Genomic DNA, 21,477 nt, shown 5'->3' on the forward strand with positions numbered 1-21,477 from the left:
TTATACAGTCCAGCTGCCTAGCTTTAAAGACGAAAGGGAAAATTAATGCATTTGACATGTCCAAACTCCAAGCGGAACCTGTATTCGCGTTAAATGTTCCCAGTCGGACTAAGAATTGCCCGCGGACTAGTCGGTGACTGCAAAGCTTTGCCCTCAAACTCCCATGAAGCAGAGCTAACCTAAGCTCTGTATTAATACTTTATCACAAAGACATTATTAGAAGGGGGGGATTCGGAGCAAAATGTCTCTTGCAGCAGACGCCTTCGTGTCACAAATGGCAGGTAAAGTTTTGCATCGTTTGGCGTCAGTGCATGATGACTTTCGCTCAGCAGCTAGCACGCTAACCTTATTTTCTTCAGCGATGGAGAAGCAAAGTAAAAGTCAATCGTAAAATGATGTTTCGCTGCAACGTTTGGCACTAGCTGTGAGTTTTTAGCTTCAGTGTATGAGCGTAGATAGACACTGTCAGTGTCCTGCAATGCTAATTTACGTCATTAGCAAGGATGGACACTGGACATTTTGTGTGCGCAACAAGTGCAGGCTTTGGCGTAAATACTCTTAAGTGAGTTCAACTGCGAAACCTGGTTAGACTATATCATGTAGTTGTCTTACGTAGGTTTGTGTTGCTCCCGGTTTCTGAATTTTTGTCCGCTTGTCCAGGGGTGGCCAAGTCCGGTCCTCAAAAGCCACAATGCAGCCTGTTTTAGGTTTATCCCTACGGCAACACACCTGTTTCAAATGATCAGCTCATCAGCAAGATTTGCAAAAGCCCGATAATGAGCCTGATGATTTGATCTAGTTGACTGCTCTAGTCAGTCCACCTGGAAACACGTCTGGGCCGTCATTTTGCAGGGACACTTGTAACTTCCGACCTGAGTGAACTCAAACCTATTCAAAATGTTATATTTTGGTTTCAAAACTGTTAATAAATGTAGTGTTGCAGTATTGTGATTTAAATTATTATTATTTTTTTTAAATAATTGTCACGAATGGGCACTGACCCCTTCATTAGATACACCTACAAATCAGATTCAACAGAAGAGCTGGATTAGAAGTTCTGTCTTTATAACGATGTTTGCACTGTGAGAAAGGCAATACTTTAACAATGTTTATCATTATTTGGTTATTAAGCCAGTAAAATATGAATCTCTTGTGCTTATCACTTGGACAGCTGCTGAGCCTTGGCCTGAGAGTGCAACCTTGTATCAGCCACTGAAGGGTGAGAGTTTTTTTCTTTTCTTCTCCGTATCATCTCATGTATAAACCTATTCACTAAGATATTGCTCTGTATGTAGTTAGTATTTTGCTGGAGGGATGAAAACATGAACAAAATAATAACAATGATATACATTTTGACTTGTGCAGAGGATCAGATTCTGCTGTCAGAATGCGCCTCATCCCTTGCTGTGCAGGTAAAATCCTTTTTGTGGAGCTGTGTATTGGATCTCTAGGTTAGGTGCCAAATAAAGTGTCCTCTGAGTCTGTTTTGTCTCCTGTGCAGGCCTACCTGCGGATGTGTGGTCTACCCGTGCAGGTGGTCTGCAAAGCCAACGCCGAGTACATGTCGCCCTCTGGTGAGTTTAATGTACATGTGCAGTATTGTCAAATATTTTTTGTTTCAATGGCAAATGTAGTCAAAAGTGCTTTTATGGTTCTTTCTTTAGGCAAGATTCCCTTCATCCATGTGGGAAACCAAGTCGTGTCGGAACTGGGCCCAATCGTACAGTTCACCAAAGCCAAGGTGAATGAGAATTACACAACCCCTCCAGAAAGCAATATGGTGTAGCAATCAGTTTTAGCTAGATAATGATTCTGTGTCTTGTTTTAGTTTCAAATGTAATTTATTTGAGGATTTTTCTTGTTGTCACTTCAGGGTCACTCTCTGAGCGAGAGCTTGGATGACATTCAGAGGGCCGAAATGAAAGCGTACATGGAGTTGGTTAACAACATGCTGCTGACAGCTGAGGTACTTTACACACGCATGCATGGACACAGTCTGGCATCTCCAGGATTTTTCCTGGCGCCATTGTGGTCATCAGCAAGCGTCTGTGCCACGCCCACCACTGGCTCAGACGGTTTTTTTTTTCTGTCAAGTATTTACATTTTGTCTTCTCCAGCTGTACATACAGTGGTGTGACGACGGCACAGCCGCTGAGGTGAGTCCTCTCTTTTCATCGAGCATCTTCATCATCACATCTACTCCTCCCTGACACGTCTCTGTGGGGTTTAGATCACTCGCCCCAGGTACAGCAGCCCCTACTCGTGGCCCCTGAGCACCATCCTGGCCTACCAGAAACAATGGGAGGTGCGCCGGAAGATGAACGCCATCGGCTGGGGAGGGAAAAACCTGGAGCAGGTTAGTAATTATCTTCGATTATTATGGTGGCAGTCCACCTAACACCTTTAACGGGGCGGACACTCTCGCTCTTTTTGCATTTTAGGTTTACGAGGATGTGAGTCAGTGCTGCCAGGCTCTCTCGCAGCGCCTCGGAACGCAGGCCTTCTTCTTCAATAAACAGTACGTACTGTAGCCCGTGAGACGCCATTTTGAGTAGAGTGAACTCCCGCCGAGTGGCGGTTTACCATTTACAAATTAACCTATTTTTACTTTTTACACTCGGAACCTAACCTCAGCTACGGGTTGTTAAAATTAAACATGTTAAATATACTGTATGTGTACAGTTTTTAGATTTTATCAACATGTTTTATCATTTACAATACATCTACTAACCAGTTATTAAAGCCAGTTATTTTTTAAGGAAAACTGCAAAATTAATATAAGAAATATTATAGGACTCCTGATGATGTAAGTTACCGTACATATAGTATGTGCACTTTGTCCTCCCCTGTCCTAACAGCTGTGGATTTTTTGGGGTCATTAATGTATTAATAGTACTACCATGTGAATAGAAAGTACTCTCTGTATTTGTAATATCCATCCATTGTCATAACTGCTTATATATTTACAGTATTACTTATTTGTCCATTTTACAACAAAGACATTTGTAAGAATAGGAAATTGTGTCTTTAGCACCACCCTGTGGCAGAAGGCTGTAATTACTCAGATTCCCCTCTAATTCCCATTAGAAGCCTATTAATATATTTTGACTGTATATTTCCATGTACGTCAAGTGAAACATCACCATTATGGCGGAATACATGAAACAACCCCTGTGCCCAAATTGCATGTAACTCCTCAGGTGTCACAACGCAGGCAGAGACAACAAAGAAGTAACCAATAATATAGAAATAATACCCTAATCATACAGTGTTGAACATTACATTGTCTGCCTGGGCTGACTCTTGCACCCATTAATTTTATGGAGTGTAACTTCAACATTACTCAATGTTATTTGTGTTTAATTATGGTCATACTTCTCATGTAGCAGGTTTACAATACAATTTTATTTATATAGTGCATTTCGCAACAGCTGTAACAAAGCACTTTACATACAATAACAAAATAGTTCTATCCACCTTTTAATGTGCCATGTTTGTACTGTATTTAATGTTCTATACGCCTCTTAAGTAGCGTGTTCCATATACCTTCCACTTATTTACAATAATAGGATAGGGACCAGGCCATGCCACAGATGGCAAAAAAAAAAGAGTAATTAATGCTCCCTCAAAAAGGTTTATAATTGAAATGTATTAGTAGTTTAAATTAATATACCACAAATCATGATCGCAAACAATTTCATACAATTATAAACATCTGACATACTGTAATTACCCTTGAAATTATATAATGTATCTATGGTTTGACTTGTTAAAAAAATCCCTCAGAAATGTTTTTGTACATGAAATGACTCTCCTTATATTTTTTGGAGCACCCTGTATACTGTAATTGAGGCTAAGATACAAATACATTGCAACCATGCTGCAGTTTAAGAACAAATGTTGTATTTCTTCAGGCCGACAGAGCTGGACGCGCTGGTGTTCGGTCACCTGTTCACCATCCTGACCACCCGGCTGACCAGCACCGAGCTGGCCGAGCGCGTGCGGAGCTACGGAAACCTGCTGTCTTTCTGTAGGCGCATCGAGCAGACCTACTTTGAGGACAGGACCTCCTGAAGGGGACCTGCCCCACCACCAACACACCACACCAAACCAAAACAAACCACCAGACATCTGTTTGTACATACCACGAGGAGCCGTAAACTGACCATTCACATAACTTTTATTGCTGCTTCTGCTTCTTGGACATCCCCCCAAAAAACAACTGCTGGTCCCTAAAGGATTCCAGAAGACTTATTTATTACTATTATTATTATAACTATTAATAGTAGTAGCACTTAATTGTTTTTTTCCAATATTCCAGAGTGAGAAGTGTCTCCTCCTTCCTCTGGACAAGAAAAACATGCATGAATAAAATGATTATTATGTTTTCTTTGTGTGAATGGAAGGTGCCTGTAAAATAAAAGTGATTGTATTAAAGAAGAACTATGCATTACTTTTTTGCAATTCACAGTAATTTGTCTCCAGATTTATCCGTCAAAAAAACCCCAGAATGGATTGAAAAAAAAAACCTGTGATCTGTTTATGTGCCGCATGCAGTGGAGACATTAAAGTAAACAAATTATCACCACACTGAAATCTTTACGCACAATTATGTGCTACTTTTTGGTTCGGAAGTTAACGCTAGTCTATGCATCTCTGCTTACCTTTTACCTTTGACATGATGGTGTTTAACATGGCGTCGTCGGGACGTGTCTTAAAAGGCTTTGGATCCTCCTCCAGCCGGACATCCACGTCGGAGAAACTGGGTGGAGGTGGTATTATGTAAATTAGCCAAATTGTAACATTACAATGCGACAAAATTCAGAATGTCTTGCTCACAGGCATTTTGTTAGCCTAAAAGCGTCCCTACTGTGTGCTGTTACACTGACAGTGTCAGAGATGTGTTACCTCTTTGCTTCTGTCTGTGTTTCTGTCTCGCTGGCTTCCTCTCAGGTCAGCTTGTGACCCTTGAACTTCCCGGTGCCGAGGCAGCCTGAGCGATGGCCAGGCCGGGTTCAGAGGTCATCGAGGAGGTAGCAGATGAGAGAGAGAGAGCAGGAAGAAAAATAAACACAGAGACAAAAAAGAAATGAACTTGTCATTGATGACTTTGGACCTTCGGAAGCTTCCGTTCCATTGAAATGTTGGCCTAATGTTGCTTGGAAGGGGAAATACATTCTACACATGCTTGTGACTACCCGAAAACATCATTTAGTGTGTGGAGTTGCAAATTTTTGTTGTTTAATTCATTCATTCATCCGTTTTTAACACAGGGCTTGGCATTTGATTCGACATCATTTGGAAAGGCTCACATCTGTCTATATCACTTGAGTTGTACAACCAGATCCCAAACTTGAATCTGATTGACCGTATCTAGAGAGATCGACATTCCCCATCCAACGTGATGGCACGTGAGGAGCTGCAAAGAGGACTATACCGGCCCAAGATACTGAAGATGTGCCAAGCTTGTGGCATCATATTCAAATTGAGTCTGTAATTACTACCACAGGTTTATCAACAAAGTATTGAGCAAAAAGCTGTGAATGGCTATGTACGTTATTTTCAATACACTTGCAAACATTTCAAAAACACGTTGTCATTCTAATTTGGGATGAAACTGCCGGTTCAAAATGTGGAAAAGTGAAACGCTGTGAATACTTCCCGCAAAGCACTTTATGTACTGTATGCTTGTCATGTAGTTGTAATGACAGTCTTTTTCCACATGAGGGCAGAACAAGACCAGAACAGGCCGCTGGTGCAGCTCGAAAACAGTAAGCAGTAAAGTGGAAAACAAGACGTCTATTAATTAGAAATTAGAATCAAGTGGAAAAGGTAACTCACACTGTACTGTACTGTACTTAAGCATAAATACTTTTGTAAACATTACAGTACTGTTTCAACTCCTTTATTCACGTAAAAGGAAACGGTACAAACACTGAAATGTACTTAATTCATTCAGTGCCGGACATTTTTAGACCCTCTTTTACCCTAACGATTGAAAAATATTTAAAAATATATCAATAAGTGCCTGGGATTGAATGGCTGGACTTTGAAAAGACAAATAAATATCTTCTTGGCAGTGAATGAGTTAAATAAATATTGATTGATTAACTAATTCGATCCCAAAGGCACTGGGATTGACACTGTTTAAGTACTAAAGTTAAAAAAAACCAACAACAACACTAAGCATTCTGGGAGCCAACAACATCAAATCATGCTCTTAAATGTAACAAAGTACCTTTACTTTCTGACTCCATCCACCGATTAAAGAACAAAAAACATTTTGTTTTAATTTAATCTGTTTTTCGCACTCTGTCTTAATGTTCACAACACAACAAAAATGTGAAAATTGCCACACCTTCAGATTCATATTAATAACTTGGTTATCATTACAACACTGCCATCTGAGCAGCTGCTGATTATCAGTTTCCTGATGTGTGGAATTTCATGATGCAACACACGGCAAACACACACACACACACATACACACTGAGGAATTATATGTAAGGCGTGGAGGTGTAATATTAAAGCAACACGAGTGTCTATTTTCACATTGCTGCCGCGCTTGATCCGAGTTGACGTGTAACACATGTAAACAAGCCTTCGCCTTCCTGGGTTCAGACTTCAGGGACATGCAAATGATTCAAGAAGTGAGTGGAACTCAGCGTAGATCCAAATAGTTGGAAAAATGTCAGAAATGTGAGTGAGAATGAAGGCCGCGACATTAAGTGGGTCGACGAAAGGTCTCCATGAGGACGCGAGTCAGGAAAATGACTTCACACAAGACGAGGTGGCTGCAGGCAAATCAGCGTCTTCATTAACACACTAGACCTCATATTGACGCAAATGGAGAACACGAAGATAGCAAATAAACAACAAGAGCAAAGAATTTGAGATGATCAATGCATCCACTTTCACAGTTGATTTCTGGAGCAGCCCGTTTAGTCAGCTTGACTTAAATCGACATTCTGCTTGCTTGAATAGATGCTAGATATACATCATCCTGAATTTGATCCAACTGAAGCTTATTTCGTCAAATTTTGTCTTGAGGCAAGAAGGAGGCAGCAAACAGCAGAAGGCCAAACCAATTCAGGCCCATCTAGTATTATGCCTAAAAGGGTAGCAGTTAAAAAACACACGCACAAATAGGTAAATAATACGGAAGGAAAAGATGACCAATCACTTTGTTTTGCTTTGCAGTTCATTTCTGAGGCAGCCATTTTATCAGCAAACTAGTCGGGTGTGAAATGATTGCACCCTCTGTTTGGGTGATGCCAAGTAATGAGAAGAATAGATGATAGATGCCAGTCACGTGGAATTTGATCTAACTGCAGTTGATGTCATCAAGTTTGTTTGCCCTAAGAAGGAGGAAGCATCCGGCAAAGTCAAAGGAGATTCAGACCCGTCTAGCTTGTTGCAATAGTGGCTTGCCGCAACACCAGAAAAAGATGAAAAATAGAAACAAGTCAAAGTGAAACTTGATTGTAGCTTTTTGGAATTCATGAGCAGTCTGTTTCGTCAATCAGCTAGTCGGGTTTGAATTCACTGCTTCCCCCACGCTCTTACCAATCTAATCGTGCGCGTGTGTATGTGCTCACTCTCAATGCACCAGGAAGTATTTTTTCAGTCTGGAGGGGAGATGTACTGTAGATTTGAGTGGAATAAAGAGATTAGCTTTGTGTGGATAATCCTCCCCCCCCCCTTCTCTTTCACACACACACACACACACGCGCACACATACGCACATTTATACCAATCTAGTCAATCACATCCTTCTTCACAGTTGACGGTGATGAACAAAAAAAAAAAATCTTTACCGCAGCAAGCGTCACGTTGGAGGTGCCTCAATGGGAAAACTGTGTCAGGCTTAAACCTTTCAAGGTTATTCTGCCAATTTGTTCTGAGCAACTCATTTTGTATCCATCTGCTGGTTTTGTATATGTGTGTGCACGCGTGTGTTTTGTGTGTGAGGCTGCTAGGTGACATCCATTCAAAAAGCCTCCAAGAAGGCCCTCGAGTAGCTCCAAAATGCCCTCCAGCACAGGAGAATGACGCATTTAGCGCAGTTTAATAGCGATGGAGCATTGATTATGAATATGGCTGCAACACAATATGACTTTTGAGCAGTATCTTGTTATACTGGCGTCACATTTTGGTGCAGATCCAGCAAATCATCACTTTGGAGGACGTTATAGTCCACTTACATTGGGGCAGTGAAGGTAAAAGCTTGTAAATGCACTTACAGGACTTGAGTGGAATGGCACTGCCCGAGCACAATACTTGTTTATTAGGATTGTTTGGACTTGGTGGAGGTTTCAAAGATTAAGGAGTGGTATTAATACCTAAATTAACAGGTTTTTGACAATTAATAATATTGTCTGTCATGCAGAGTTTGATCTGTGTAACTTTCATTCAACAACGTTAACACTCATCGAATTGCTGTTTTTGAATGTGAGGCTTGGTTTTCTATTCCTTAAATTTGTGAAATGTAACTGTTTTGCTGCCTAGATGGGTTGCTGTAAAAATCCAACCCAAAACATCTGAAATTACATCAATAAAAAGAATCATTTGTTCCATTGCTATCCACAAACCCACGAATTTCTACTTCTCAAAGCCACGTCCTCAACTTTGCTGCCTAATCGATTTGCAACGGCTTAAACGGGTTGCTGTAAGATTAAAACCATAAATGATATGAACCATAAAACCACTTTACCCATCAATGTTCTTGAACCAGATACTTTCCGGTCATTAAAGCTCAGCCAAATCCTTAACTACTTTGCTGCCTAAATGGGTCGCTGGCAAAATGGAAACGTCAAAGAAACATAAACACAAATAAAGAAGACACCCACTTGACAAATGGCTAGCTTTGAACCTGACACTTTCTGGTCCTTTAATCCAAACCCTTGAATGTCTTGACTACCTTAAAAGGTTGCTGTAAAAAATAAAACTATAGGTAATATAAATATAACGTAAGTAGAACCACTCAACCAATCGCTAGCCTTGAACCTGAGGCTTTCACATTATTAAATCCAACTCTTGAATACTCTACTGCCTAAACAGGTTGCTTGAAAAATAAAAACAGGAATAATATGAATAAAAAGAGAACCGTTTGACCCATCAATGGTCTTGAACCAGACCTGGAAGTCAGGTCCTTACGGCCCACCAAACTCTTAAATACTTTTGCTGCCTAAACGGGTTGTCAGAAAAATAAAGCCATGCAGTACAAAAGGAATATAAGAACCACTTGACCCATCGGTGGTCTTGAACTTGAGACTCTCTGCTCTTTAAAGTCAAGCACTTAACTACATTCCCACCTAAACGGGTTGCTGTAAAAATCCAAATATAAAAGCAACACAAATAATCAAAATAAAAAGACGCCCACTAACCCGGCTCAGTGCACATAGTTATTGAGTTCTTAATGGTTTCCTAATGTAACTGTAGCTTCCCGATGACAGGCGTCATGTTAGCATGGCCTCTTCAACCCGACCAGTCCGCGGTCTTGTGCGTGTAAACCGAGCGGTCCCAATGAAAGAGAGCTTATGCGGCAAAGTGGATTAAGGCGCATTAGAGTTTTTTTCACTCTGACTTCACTGTGAAAACACAACCGAGCTGAGATGATCTCAGCATGCGCAGTCTTTCTGTACAAGAACTTTATTGATCCGGAAGGATATATAAGACTAGACGGGTCAGAAAGCACACAAGTGATCACACATATTGATCTTTATCGGGCCAGGAAGTGAATTTGGTAACTTAAAGGTGGACCCCACACACATTTTGAATGAATGCAATGAAAATGTCACCATTTTTGTAAAAATAAGTATCCCAAAAAAGTAATCATTGCATATAAATCACCAATATATAAAACCACCAGATTTTGTTTTTTTTTTGCAGACAAAATTTTTACTCAATCACCTGCAACATTAGACAAAAATGGAAACATCCTACAAGATGAAGTGCCTCTTCTGACTTCAGAAAGTGACACAAATATTGGCATTAAAAAATTACCCATCCATCCTGAGAGGGTAAGTCAATTGACATGAATGCAGTCAAGTCAAAATGTCAATGTTCTTTCCGTCATCATGAGCCTGTTTAGGCAGGCTAACGTGTGCTAGCTAGGTTTGTCAGGAAAATAAAAATAGTTTTTGGACTTTGTTGCTACGTTACGTTAAATAGTGAATAAGCAAGTTTTTCTCCAATAACGGAGGATGTTTCAAAACAAAATCAGTGAATGTGTAAATTTGCTTATGCAGAACCATGACTGAACTTCTATTTTTACTAGAGTCTTTCTCAACACAAGTGTCTGTACTTTTACTCAAGTGTAGAGCATGAGTGCTTTTGCCACTTTAGTTTCACGCAAAAACGGTAGAAGAAAGGGACACAGAATTGCAGCTGGTTTGAGAAAGTCCAGTTTGTTTTTAAACTGGCCTCTTGTGTTTTGGGAACGGTGGGAATGGTTTCAATCAGCGCAACCGAGAAAGCCGCTCATGATGTGAAAATGTGAAAAAGTGCACGTTGAACATGTTAACCATCCTTGTTTAGCTGTAATCTGAGGCGCGTTTCATTTCCTGGACCTGTCATTCTCTCACGTATGACCTCACACTTGACGTGTGTGAGTGTGTGTGTGTGGCCTCAAAGACGGCAATCACACACATAATATGGCCCGTGAAATTTAATGATCATGTGAAACATAAAGAGCGTGTGTGTGTGTGTGTGTGTGAGTGTGTGTAGACTAAACACAGTGCGGCTTTACTGATGAGAGTCGGGGTGGGCAATTTGTTTTTTTTTTTTTAAATGGACAGATGTGTACAGATGAGGTAACTCATGATTGATTTAATGAAAAAAAAAAGAATTTGCTAATTATTTAATATGATGCAAAAATAAATAAGTGCATTTTGATAACCAAATTTGGGGGTGAAATGCATCAGATATTACAAAAGCCTGGTTAATAAATGGATTAGCCAAAAATGCCTTAACAATTGTTTCAATTGTATGCACAAATGTTTATTTGACAGATATATGTTTGTTTTAAAATGTACTTTTATTTATTTATTTATTTATTTACAAGCAAAATGAATACAAAATGAATAAATACATCATGATGAGCCAATTTTGTGGGAAAGAAAACGGTAATTTAATGCATCAACTGTATGTATGTGTCTTTAATTCCATAACTCTTGATGTAATATAATGTTACGTAGTGAAACATGAATTAGTTCATCAATTAATAAAATACATTAAAAACATGTATGCCAAATGATTTATTTTATATTGTAGGTATTTAAAGAGATAAATGAATACATAAGATCAGTTTAGCAAAAAATAAACACATTTTAATGAACCTATTTGGGGAAAAAAAAAATTATTGAAACAAAACATTATATAAATCTTGATTTTAAAAAACATAATTAACAAATTAGTAATAATAATAAATAATACATTGTCTAATTTTTTATTTGTACTTATTTTTATTTATTAAATATCATGAACTAATACTAAAATGAAAAAAATGAAATTTAATTTAAAAATCGAGTGTCCTGCAATATTTTTTGCATGAAATTAGCCACCAACACCACCGAAGTTGGCTTATTTAAAACATATTGAGGAATTGTTTAAGTGATTTGTGTATTAATTGATGTAAAATTTCAGTGGATTGGCTTAACGATAAACAGAACTGACCAACTCGATTCCCTCTGTGAATTAAATAATGAATACAACAAGATTTACTCACATTTGACCTGCTGCTCGGTTGCACTTTTGTTATGTCCCTGCTGCCTCGCTTTTAACAAAGCTAAATGGAACGTGGCCAGGAGACTAACAAGCAACCTTTTCTTTGATGTTTTTGCAAAAGACCATGTTGCATTTTAAATTTTCATTTGTTTCTCCCATCAATAACATCACAAGGATTGTCCAACTTGGACATTCCACGTACACACTGGCTATTGGCAACATTAATGAGCTGGACACACAAGGACGAGGGTGCTTCCATCCATTGTGTGTCTGTGGAATGTGTGTTTTTCTTCTAGCACAGCTGGAACAACAATGAGTGTGTGTCTATGCATGCATGTGCATATGTGTGTGCGTAATGTGTTTCTCATGTTTATATTTAAACAGCCGAGTCCACAAAGTGAAACACAATGTGTTCCACGACTCCGGTTGACTTCCAAGGTGTTATAATTTTCAATGTTTCTTATTGGAAAGTATAAATATTGAAAAAAAAATGGTCTAAGGTTTAGAATAATTATATAATGTTCATACAGAAAATTTTTATAATTTGATAATTATTTGATAAAGTAAAAAGTGCTGATTACGATTGGACAGATCTGGGAATTTTACAAAAAAATGAGCTTCTGTTATTCGTCATCCGTCTACAGCATGGGTACCCTTCCATTGTCCGTCATTCGCCTTTTTTTTGGGGGGGGGGAAATAGTACCCGTCTATAGGCCGAAAGGCGGACTAAATAAAGGGGTTTCGGTCTATGCTTAATCCGTCTATTTTAAAACTTTTTCCGTCATTCGTCAACTGTCAGCAAAACGGGCGTCCGTCAGTGACGGAGGGACGGACCGGTCCGTCACATAGACGGAACGCCCAGCTCTGCGATTGGACTTATCTAAAGCTATGTGGCAATTAATTTGTGCAGTCGCAACTGAGACAGTGGTGAGAGGTGTGTGTAGCTCCCAATAGGTCAGTACTACCAATATACAGAAAGCAAGGAAAATCTGACAAAAATTGAGTTAGTCCACTGTAAACTTAAACTGTAACCATGGGCATACTGTTAGAAGTTCTATTTCGTTTCATGACCCTTTTTCAGTTTTCAAAGCTTATGGCTATTCCATCATAGTGTTTTATTTACATAGATACGCACATTTATTTCTCATTTTTTTAAGAAAATGGGGATTATATAGCTCAAAAACTTGATATCATACAGAAAAACCGAGATCGGTTTTGGATTCCGAACCCAGAAATTTGTTAAAACCAGCTGTTAGATCCAACTCAACAAAAAGGGTGTTCCACGGTGTAATAATAGCAATAATAATTTCGATTTGTCTAACAGCTCTCACAGGTTTGAAGAGTACAATTTTCGGAAATTGCACGCACATATATAGTATGTGCACACATACACAAAACATAGGCACAGAAAAGCACTCTCATAAACGTGGGCAGCTAAATGATGCAAACCATGGAGATCCTCTTAATGATGCTAATGTCATTATTGCTATGGAAGATTGCTAATGTCATTATTGCTACGGAAGATTAATGAGGGTTATTTATAGGCAATTAATCCATATTGAGTGGGCCTGAAGAGTCTTGTGTTAAGCGCAGAAAGCTGCCCCCGGACGCTGAAGAATGAAAAACCGCGTGTGTGTATGAGTGCGTGTATAGCAGGGATCACAACTTTTTCCTACTCGACCTCTTCATTGCATTCTCCCATTGGGCCAGGATGTCAGTTTTGCGAGCATCAAAGGATTAACTGGTGATCAACTCATTCACTGACCTTTTTCAAAGCAGAGTTCCCCATTCAATCCATCACCTGCGGCCTATTTCCTCACTACCACGACACGCTTTCTAAATAAAACTAAGAAGCCGATTATACATTCACCCGATTTAAAGACAAACCTACCTGCCTAGTTCGCTAAGAGACACTATATCAGCCATTAATGATTTCAACCTTTGTTGCCACGACAAAACTGATCACAAAAGTACACACCAACCGTTGACAGTTCATTTTAATTTGAATGAATAAGATACACTATCATACCAGTTAATGTTAAATGTGTAATGAGGGTTATGAGTAAGGGTTAGCATTGAGGTTATGTTTAAAGTTAGCGGGCAGGGTTAGGGTTAAGGTTTAGGTTTTCTGTATATTGTAATAGGGGATGAACTGAGTGGTTGACCAAACTATCAACGTTTACGGATGAACGTTTACAAATTGACGTCGAGTGATGGCTAATCATGTGTTTTTGGAATCTCGTCTTCCAATCGGCCAATTTACAGAGGCCTGAATATTTGAATATTTCTAATGAGACCCATAGCAAGTGTATCCTCAAATACAATAAAAGAGAAACCCAGTGTCGATTAATCGAAAATCGAGACAACTTTCATCACCTTAGAGTCGACTACAAATAGGCCTTCAACAAACTATGTTGTAATACTCAAAATTGATCTCTTATTGTAACAATTTCAGCATCAACAGATGCTTGAAAAAAACCCAACAATAAATAGGCTTTTAGTGCTCTGGCAGCACTTTGTTTTAATCCTTCTGGACGTTAGTGGTGCCTCTTAACAATCAACTTTGTGTGTGTGTTGTTGTTGCAGTGTGGCTTTCAGGCTTGTGAGGGCTGGACGTACACTATGCAGCATTCCGAAATCCACCGTTGGGAGTGGGAGAGACAATCAGTTGCAGAGAGGGAGAGGGATTTCGTATCTCGCAGGATCTGACCTGAGCTTCTAATAACAAGCTTAGGGCCCCCACCACATCGCCCCCATCATCCCAAAACATACACACACACACACACACAAACACACACAAATTTACACGGTGCATCCCTCATTCATACTGTTGTAAAGAACTTCTTTTTTTTCTTCAGGAATATCATGATGGCTCGCATGGGCTGAAAGGTAGCTGTGATAAAGTCAACACAGAAAAAAAAAATTAAATGATTTAGTTGGGGGTTCAGGTCTAAGGTTCGCAGTTTAGGGAAAAAATATTTAATGACTTAACTAGTTAGGTGTTAAAGTTTAGGAACAAAATCATTATATTTATATATTTTATGAATGTTAGGGAAAATATATATTTATTGATTTTATTGGGGGTTTAGTGTTAGGGTTTTTTTGCGTAGTACGGTGTGAGGTTGGAAAAGACTTGTGGCATTTATTCATTTCAGAGAGGTAACTTTTGAACCCTACCAAGACAAATGAGCAGACACATTCATCAGAATAGTTTCACGTCGCTTTTGCGTTTGTGCTTGAACATCCTAAATTCCTACTGACCCTGAATGTCAGCTGACAACATAAAACCCAGATCTAATATCACACTTTCTTTTGGTTCTTAATATTGAGATGAGACAATCATAACATTTGTTCTAACTTTCATTTTTGGAACGTTAACATCTGCTCAGACACACCCTCAAGTCATTATGAGGAGGAAGAATTTACTGGAACATTTTCTAATCTTCTTGTGGGACCCTTTTGGGAACACCCACACAAACTCTAGCTTGAAATCCTATTTTTAAAAAAAAAACTCATTTGAAACCCTATCCCAGGCTACAAAACTCTAATTTGAAACTCTAACCCAGGCTGTAAAGCCTCATTTGACGCTAACCCTAGATTGAAACCCTGAATTGAAACCCAAGCCCTGGTTTGAAACCCCCTACAATGACTTGAAAGGCTAGTTTGAAAACCCAATCATCATGTGAAACCACAGTTGAGGTCTGAAACCTATTTTTGGGGGGAAAACCAAATCCCTAATCTGAAACCCTTACCCGGGCTTGAAACCCTAATTCGAAGAAAATGTCTATTGTGTATAGTCACGTCGTTTCTGTAGGTCCGTAGGTGTGCCTCAAAGCTCACTGCTAGGCACCGTCTCTCTTCAATCCTGTACTAGATTTCCATAAGACTTTTCATACACATCAGAATTCGACATTGTACTGTATTGAACTGAAATACAGTGGTACCTTAAATTACTTATATTCATATTTTACAAAGTATATATATATATATATATATATATATATATATATATTTATTTATTTATATACAGTACTTTAAACATTCAATGCCCTTGTGTATTGTCAAGGCTGCACTCATGCAAAGCTTTTGTAAAGCATTAACACGAGGACACAGAGAGGATTTGGTGGACGTGGAGGAGAGAAAGAGGATTTGGGACTTGTTCAAATGTCAAAAAGAGGCTTGAGAGCACTTTGGAAAAAAACTTTGAAAATAAGAGAAGAGCCTCCTTGCCCCACATCAACTCACATCAACTCACAAGGTTAATTTCCAGTCTCAATCATCACGCAGCATTCTAGTCGTGCTTCAAAGAAGATGCGGGCAGGATTTAATTGATTTTCAAAAGCGACAGTAAAATATCTTAGTAACACAATTGTCTTGAAACCCTAATTTAAAACAATAACGATGCTTGAACCTCTAAACCTGGAACCCTAAACCAGGCTTGGAATCATAACTTTTTGAACCTCTGATGTCTTAACCTACTCCTCTGCTTAAATCCTACTTAGAAAGAGATTTTAAACTTTAACTTTTGTTTGAAGCCTTAACCAGTCCTTGAAACACCGTAACTAAAATTTCCTACCACTCAAGGAAATCCGAAGTTATGTGTTCGTCTGTTTCAGTGTGTGTGTTGCTACTGTTTGAATGGCAGGAAGCGTAGTGTGACTCAGGTCAGTCACACAGCTGCAAAACATTTTACCGCTAGCTAGGCCCTTTTTTCAATATCCCCTCATCACAATGTGTCTCTCGTGTTTTTTTTGTTTGTTTTTTTTTCGTCCCTGAGGTCATCGTAGGTCATTTGGTGATTCATGAAAGCAGACACACCAGGTGACTCATTACAATGGATTACAGGTGAAAAGCCGTCCTATCCTGTCATGTCCTGTCCTGTCACAGGCCGGCTGTCCCAAACAGGCTGACGCTGTAGATGCTGCTGACATGCAGGACAAAACAAGCTTAACACAACTGGCTGCAAGCTCGAAAATTTAAAGCCTTGTCTCGGTTTGAAACCCAAATTTGAAAACTTGGCATCCAAACCCAGGCTTCAAACATTCATTTGAAACCCTAAAGCAATATGAAAACCTAATTTCAAACCCTAACAATGACTTGAAACCCTAACCTTGGCTTGAAACCCCAACCTTGGCCTCAAACTGCCATTTCAGACCTTAATCCTTATTCACAAACCCAATTTGAAAACCAAATCCAGGCTTGAAACCCTAACCCTGTCTTGGAAACCTATTTTAAAATCTGGATACTTGTTTGAAAACCCAAACCATGCTTGGACACAATTTTAAAACACAATTTCAAGCTTTGCACGAAATGCCAATTTAAAATCCTAGCCCTTGTTTGAATCCCTTAAAACTCCATTAAAGAGCGACTTATAACTTCAGTAAATTTTGAACATGATGTGCTTTATTTATTTTACTAATTTGCATTTTGGTCCATCCAAACAAAGCCAGCTGGCATTCATATTTTTTCATATTTGAGCATTTAAGCGTGCACACAAACAAAATGCTACCACTCCCAGGCTGGAGGACACTTGCAGGAAGTCAGAGCTTGTTGCCATGGAGACGGGAGGAAGCTCTGGCGGGACCTGATTTGGGATTGGCCAGATAAGACCAAGCAAAGTCTCCCACATTGTTTGTTTGTACTCCACATTATCTTTTCAGCACATTCACCGATGTAAACCTTGTTAGTGACTCGTAATAGGAAAATTCCACCAAAAAAACTTTGTTGGTTATAAGCAGTGCTTGGGAGTATAAATAATTTGGAACCAACCCCTGGTTATTTGTGTAACCCGTGGTTGTTTTTCAATTTTTTTTTAATTTTACCTGATCCCTGCTTATTTTTTTGTGTTTATTTTTACACCAAAGCCTTCATACTATGAAAGTAAGTACTTCTACTTAAGTACAGAGCGTGAGTACTTTTTCCACCTCAAAGGTGATTCCAAATGATTTGCAGCACATTCAGGATGGGAGCAAATCCTTATAAGGAAATGATTGGAGTCTGCTTTCCTTGACTTCATCGTAGTCGTGTGACTCTTGAAGACGTTGGAGTTGGTCTGCGTCAGTTTCCTTTAGTACACAACAATGAGGTGAGCTCACTTGGTTCAAAGGAACACTTGATTTAAGATGTGCGGTGAGGCCGTCTTGAAGATGACAAAGACTTTGAATGTCTCAGTGTGACTCGAAAGCTTTTTTTGTATTATTCTCTATCATTAGCTCACTGCGCTGTGATTTGATCAGATAGTAGGACTTCATTGTTGCCTAATTCATTCCAACTGATCTGCTGAGGAGTTTTTTTCCCAAAATTTAATTATTGGAGTCTATAAAAACTGTATTTAGCAGAAACAAGTCTTATTTTATTTAATCATTTGTTTTATATATATATATATATACATATATAAATGATTACAACTTTTTTTTTTATGGAAAAAAAACAACCTTATTTGTATTCTTGTATTAGTACCTTTTGCCCAAGGAAATAATATTTTGTAAATCGCCCCGTTTTGAAATCGTGCTGCCGCATGTTAGCAAATGCTAAACAGTGACTGTTTGCACACGTCTGCATGTTTAGCAGCGAGGGTAGAGATTGTGCTTTCATGATGAAATTCTGCCGCAATTTAATGTCGGAGTGGAGCTGGAAGGGGGGTGGGGGGAGTGGCGGGGGGTTAGGTGTGAAAGCGGGAGGGATGGAAGGGAAAGCGATAAGGCAAAATGGCGGAAAACAAAACAAGATGGGGTGAGGGGAACGAAAGAGGACATGAAAGTGATGAGTATGTGTGTGTGTTTTTTCCACTGATTGTGTATGTGCGCGTAATTACACTGCGCAGCGTGTACAGCTGCCGTTGCTGGCATACTTGCACTGGCAAACCCTTCGAGGAGGCCACTTGGATCAACCTTCAGGCCATTAAAACAAGAGGAGGATGGGGTAAGGGGAGGCTAGTTTGGCAAGCTGTACGCAGAGGTTGCATCATCAGTGAGGGGGGCACCCCTACCCCCAACTGATAAACATGAAAAGTGTTTAACCTTGATGCTCCGTGTGGCGCAGCTGCACGGACAAGCCTCAAAGAAAACCTCCAGTGAGCTGACCTTGACTTATTTTTGGGGAGGGGGTGTTAACCATTTATACATGCATGTATTCATGTATGTCGGCAGGACTGGACGCATTTTTAATTCAGGTACTCAAGGACTGGCTTAGCATAGTGGGTAAGTGGATTGCATTGCTTTCGGTTAGAAGGTTCTGCGTGGAATTCAAAATGTGAATTCCCTTTACCTAAATAACAGGAATATAACCAAAATATCTGTTTTTTTCACTCACATATAATGTACAGCCACACAGACAGCACATACCAAAAACCGCCACTGGAAAACACAGTCTGTCAATCCACGAACAAACATAGGGCTTTATTTTCGTAGACAGTCTCGCGTGTGCTTGGGGTAAAAAAAATGGCGATTCTTGATTTTCATGCCGCGGCAAGTCCAGTTTACCGTGTTTGGGAATTTGGCAGACCACGTACGCCATACTGAGCGTACTGTCAGACTGAGGGTGTTTTCTATTCCACGCCCCAGCCGCACTTGACAATTTGGTGACAAACAGTAGACCAGACCTTAGACCAACTAAAAGAAAGTCTAAGTTGTGGCGCAGGTGGTGGATTTGATCAAAGAGCAGGTTGATTCTGTGCTCCTCAAATACTGTATGTGTGGAGGATATAATCGTATTTCATTCCTTAATATGTCAACAGCATGCGTCAAACACTCTGAATCTTTGTAGAAATGAATTCACTGAAAGTATTATTATTTTTATTATTATTATTATATTATTTTTATTTTATTATTATATATATTATTATATATATTTTATTTTATTATTATTATTATCATTATTATTATTATTGTCATTATCATTATCAAGTTTAATATATTTTTTATATTGTTTTAAACCTCGACTGCGGCACAACTGGTGTGTGTGGGGGCTTAGGAGGTGGATCATCTGTCATATGCAAACGCGCAACAACTCCAAGTGCCCACTTCGCAGCGGCCAACTTTACATCATTTGCAAATGGAGATATTCTTCTTATAAACGTACTCTGTGTGAGCCGATTTCCTGCAAGGACTCCAGCGACCCAGTCCGTTATGCTTCCGTCATGTAGCGCCTCTCCTGCGCTGATATTAAAGGGAATGATAGGAACCACTTCAATTGGCTGGGAATCAAGTTGGCTGTGCGCACTCCCACAACGGCGCAAACATCAATTTCTAACAGCGGCGGTCAAGGAAAATAGCAAAAGGAATGAAAAGGAAAGAAAGCTCCACCCATGCGCACAGTTTGCGGTACACCTGCACTGGGCATGAAAATACTGTAGGCCCCATACTATTAACATCAGTCAGTCCATTCACGTGGACATAACATATAAAACATTTGTCTGACCATTCACATTTATCTGTTTATCCACTCACATGCACATATCATAGTTATATACGTCTGTCCATTCATGTCCACGTAGCATAAACACAGATTTGTTTCTCCATTCTCATCCACACATGACGCAATGATGAACAGACTTCACATATGTAGTAGCTTCAAACAGCCACGTTGCCTTGCTTGCTTACATGAAACCTTCACGTCTACAAGAACCATGGTATGAATAAGTTGAAAGAACGGTCGTCAACTTCCCCTGAAGACGCCTGGGGAGCAGGAGGCAGCCACGAGAAAACAAAGTGTGCGGCGCATGTTTATTTGGCGCGCTCCGCCTCGGGCTCACTCTCTGTTTGCTGCGTGCCTTCATTTCAATTCAGTCATTGGAGAAGATAAAGCCGCCATTTCGTTCTTTTTTGCTAAACGAGGAGCTTGTCTTTTCTCACCTTGTTTGCCGAGCTGGGCGACCAATCAGAGGGGAATGCTTTCACGCCGTTGGCATTTTAATACTCCTTTTGCTACATCGTGAGCTGCTTTTTTATTGCCTCATTTGAGCAAGGCAGGCCTGTGTCAAACTGAAAGAACAACATATATTGTCTTAATACAATCAATTAAAAACGGAGTCACGGTGAATGCCCGCTATAATGCGGTTCATCGTTTGCGCCCCGCTATATATAGCAGATGTTCAAGCGACCGTCTTTCATGGGTTAAAATATACAGAAAAGTCTGAATTTAGAGTTGTATGCTGTTTGTTTGTGCTGCTGTTCCGTGTGGCAACGTGGCAGATGTTTGAGAGTTTATAGTACTGTAATTACCTTAACATCCATGCTCATTTCCGTTAGCCCATCTATGGTGTTTGCATTATATGTCGACAGTTTTGCGTTGCCTCTTATTTGAAAGATGGCGTTCTTTTCGTTTCGTGAAAGTGATGTTACACGATAGTCTACAGTTCGCTGACAGCAAAAGAGAACAGGCACTAAAAAAAAAAAAAAATACTTGAAAAAGTGTGTCAAAATGGGAAAACAAACCATCTCTGCCCATCCAACCCAGAATGTTGGACCCAAAACAAAATGTTTTTTTTTTAATCATCTGATTCAAACATGTTGATAGAATCAGTGGATTCCCAAACATAAACAATGCCAATCAGGACAAGCATGCTGCGTCAAGGAGTGGAAAAGCTGCCTCCAATCAGTAAGGCTGCCAAAAACAACCCACTTGTACTACACACACACACACACACACGCACACCCCCACCTACACACACACACATACACACACATACACACCACGAGCTTTTGCATTCACCAAATCAAGTACTAAAACAATTGTTTGTTTTCCCGGGAG

The 21,477-nt window shown here is 39.6% G+C and overlaps 1 protein-coding gene and 2 long non-coding RNA genes across 6 annotated transcripts in view; 1 reads left to right on the forward strand and 2 right to left on the reverse strand.

Annotated features, from left to right (window-relative positions):
- LOC147139947 (uncharacterized) overlaps window positions 1-816 on the reverse strand; it is a 31,075-nt gene extending 30,259 nt beyond the window's left edge. For all 4 annotated transcript variants that reach the window (XR_015088584.1, XR_015088587.1, XR_015088586.1 and 1 more), the window contains exon 1: window positions 613-816. This is a non-coding gene — a long non-coding RNA (uncharacterized LOC147139947). The remainder of the gene's footprint in view (window positions 1-612) is intronic.
- mtx2 (metaxin 2) lies at window positions 82-4,443 on the forward strand. The gene is made up of 10 exons (XM_086044622.1): window positions 82-281; window positions 1,172-1,219; window positions 1,366-1,412; window positions 1,502-1,574; window positions 1,665-1,741; window positions 1,874-1,966; window positions 2,118-2,156; window positions 2,231-2,356; window positions 2,442-2,518; window positions 3,915-4,443. The coding sequence occupies exons 1-10, from the start codon at window positions 242-244 to the stop codon at window positions 4,072-4,074; spliced, it is 780 nt and encodes a 259-aa protein (XP_085900748.1). The 5' UTR covers window positions 82-241; the 3' UTR covers window positions 4,075-4,443.
- LOC147139950 (uncharacterized) overlaps window positions 4,083-21,477 on the reverse strand; it is an 89,770-nt gene continuing 72,375 nt past the window's right edge. Inside the window, exons 6-7 of the long non-coding RNA XR_015088582.1 lie at window positions 4,909-4,993; window positions 4,083-4,762 (exon numbers count right to left, since the gene is read on the reverse strand). This is a non-coding gene — a long non-coding RNA (uncharacterized LOC147139950). The remainder of the gene's footprint in view (window positions 4,763-4,908; window positions 4,994-21,477) is intronic.

Source organism: Filicampus tigris, chromosome 11 (assembly GCF_054856515.1).
Source record: "Filicampus tigris isolate MCC_2025a chromosome 11, RoL_Ftig_1.0, whole genome shotgun sequence".
Taxonomy (NCBI): Eukaryota; Metazoa; Chordata; class Actinopteri; order Syngnathiformes; family Syngnathidae; genus Filicampus; species Filicampus tigris.

Bases quoted from the DNA above. Each gene is read 5' to 3' on its own strand.
- mtx2 (XM_086044622.1), top strand. From the start codon at position 242: ATGTCTCTTGCAGCAGACGCCTTCGTGTCACAAATGGCAG. The intron at 282-1,171 runs GTAAAGTTTTGC...TCACTTGGACAG, and splicing joins CTTCGTGTCACAAATGGCAG to CTGCTGAGCCTTGGCCTGAG. The intron at 2,157-2,230 runs GTGAGTCCTCTC...TGTGGGGTTTAG, and splicing joins ACGACGGCACAGCCGCTGAG to ATCACTCGCCCCAGGTACAG.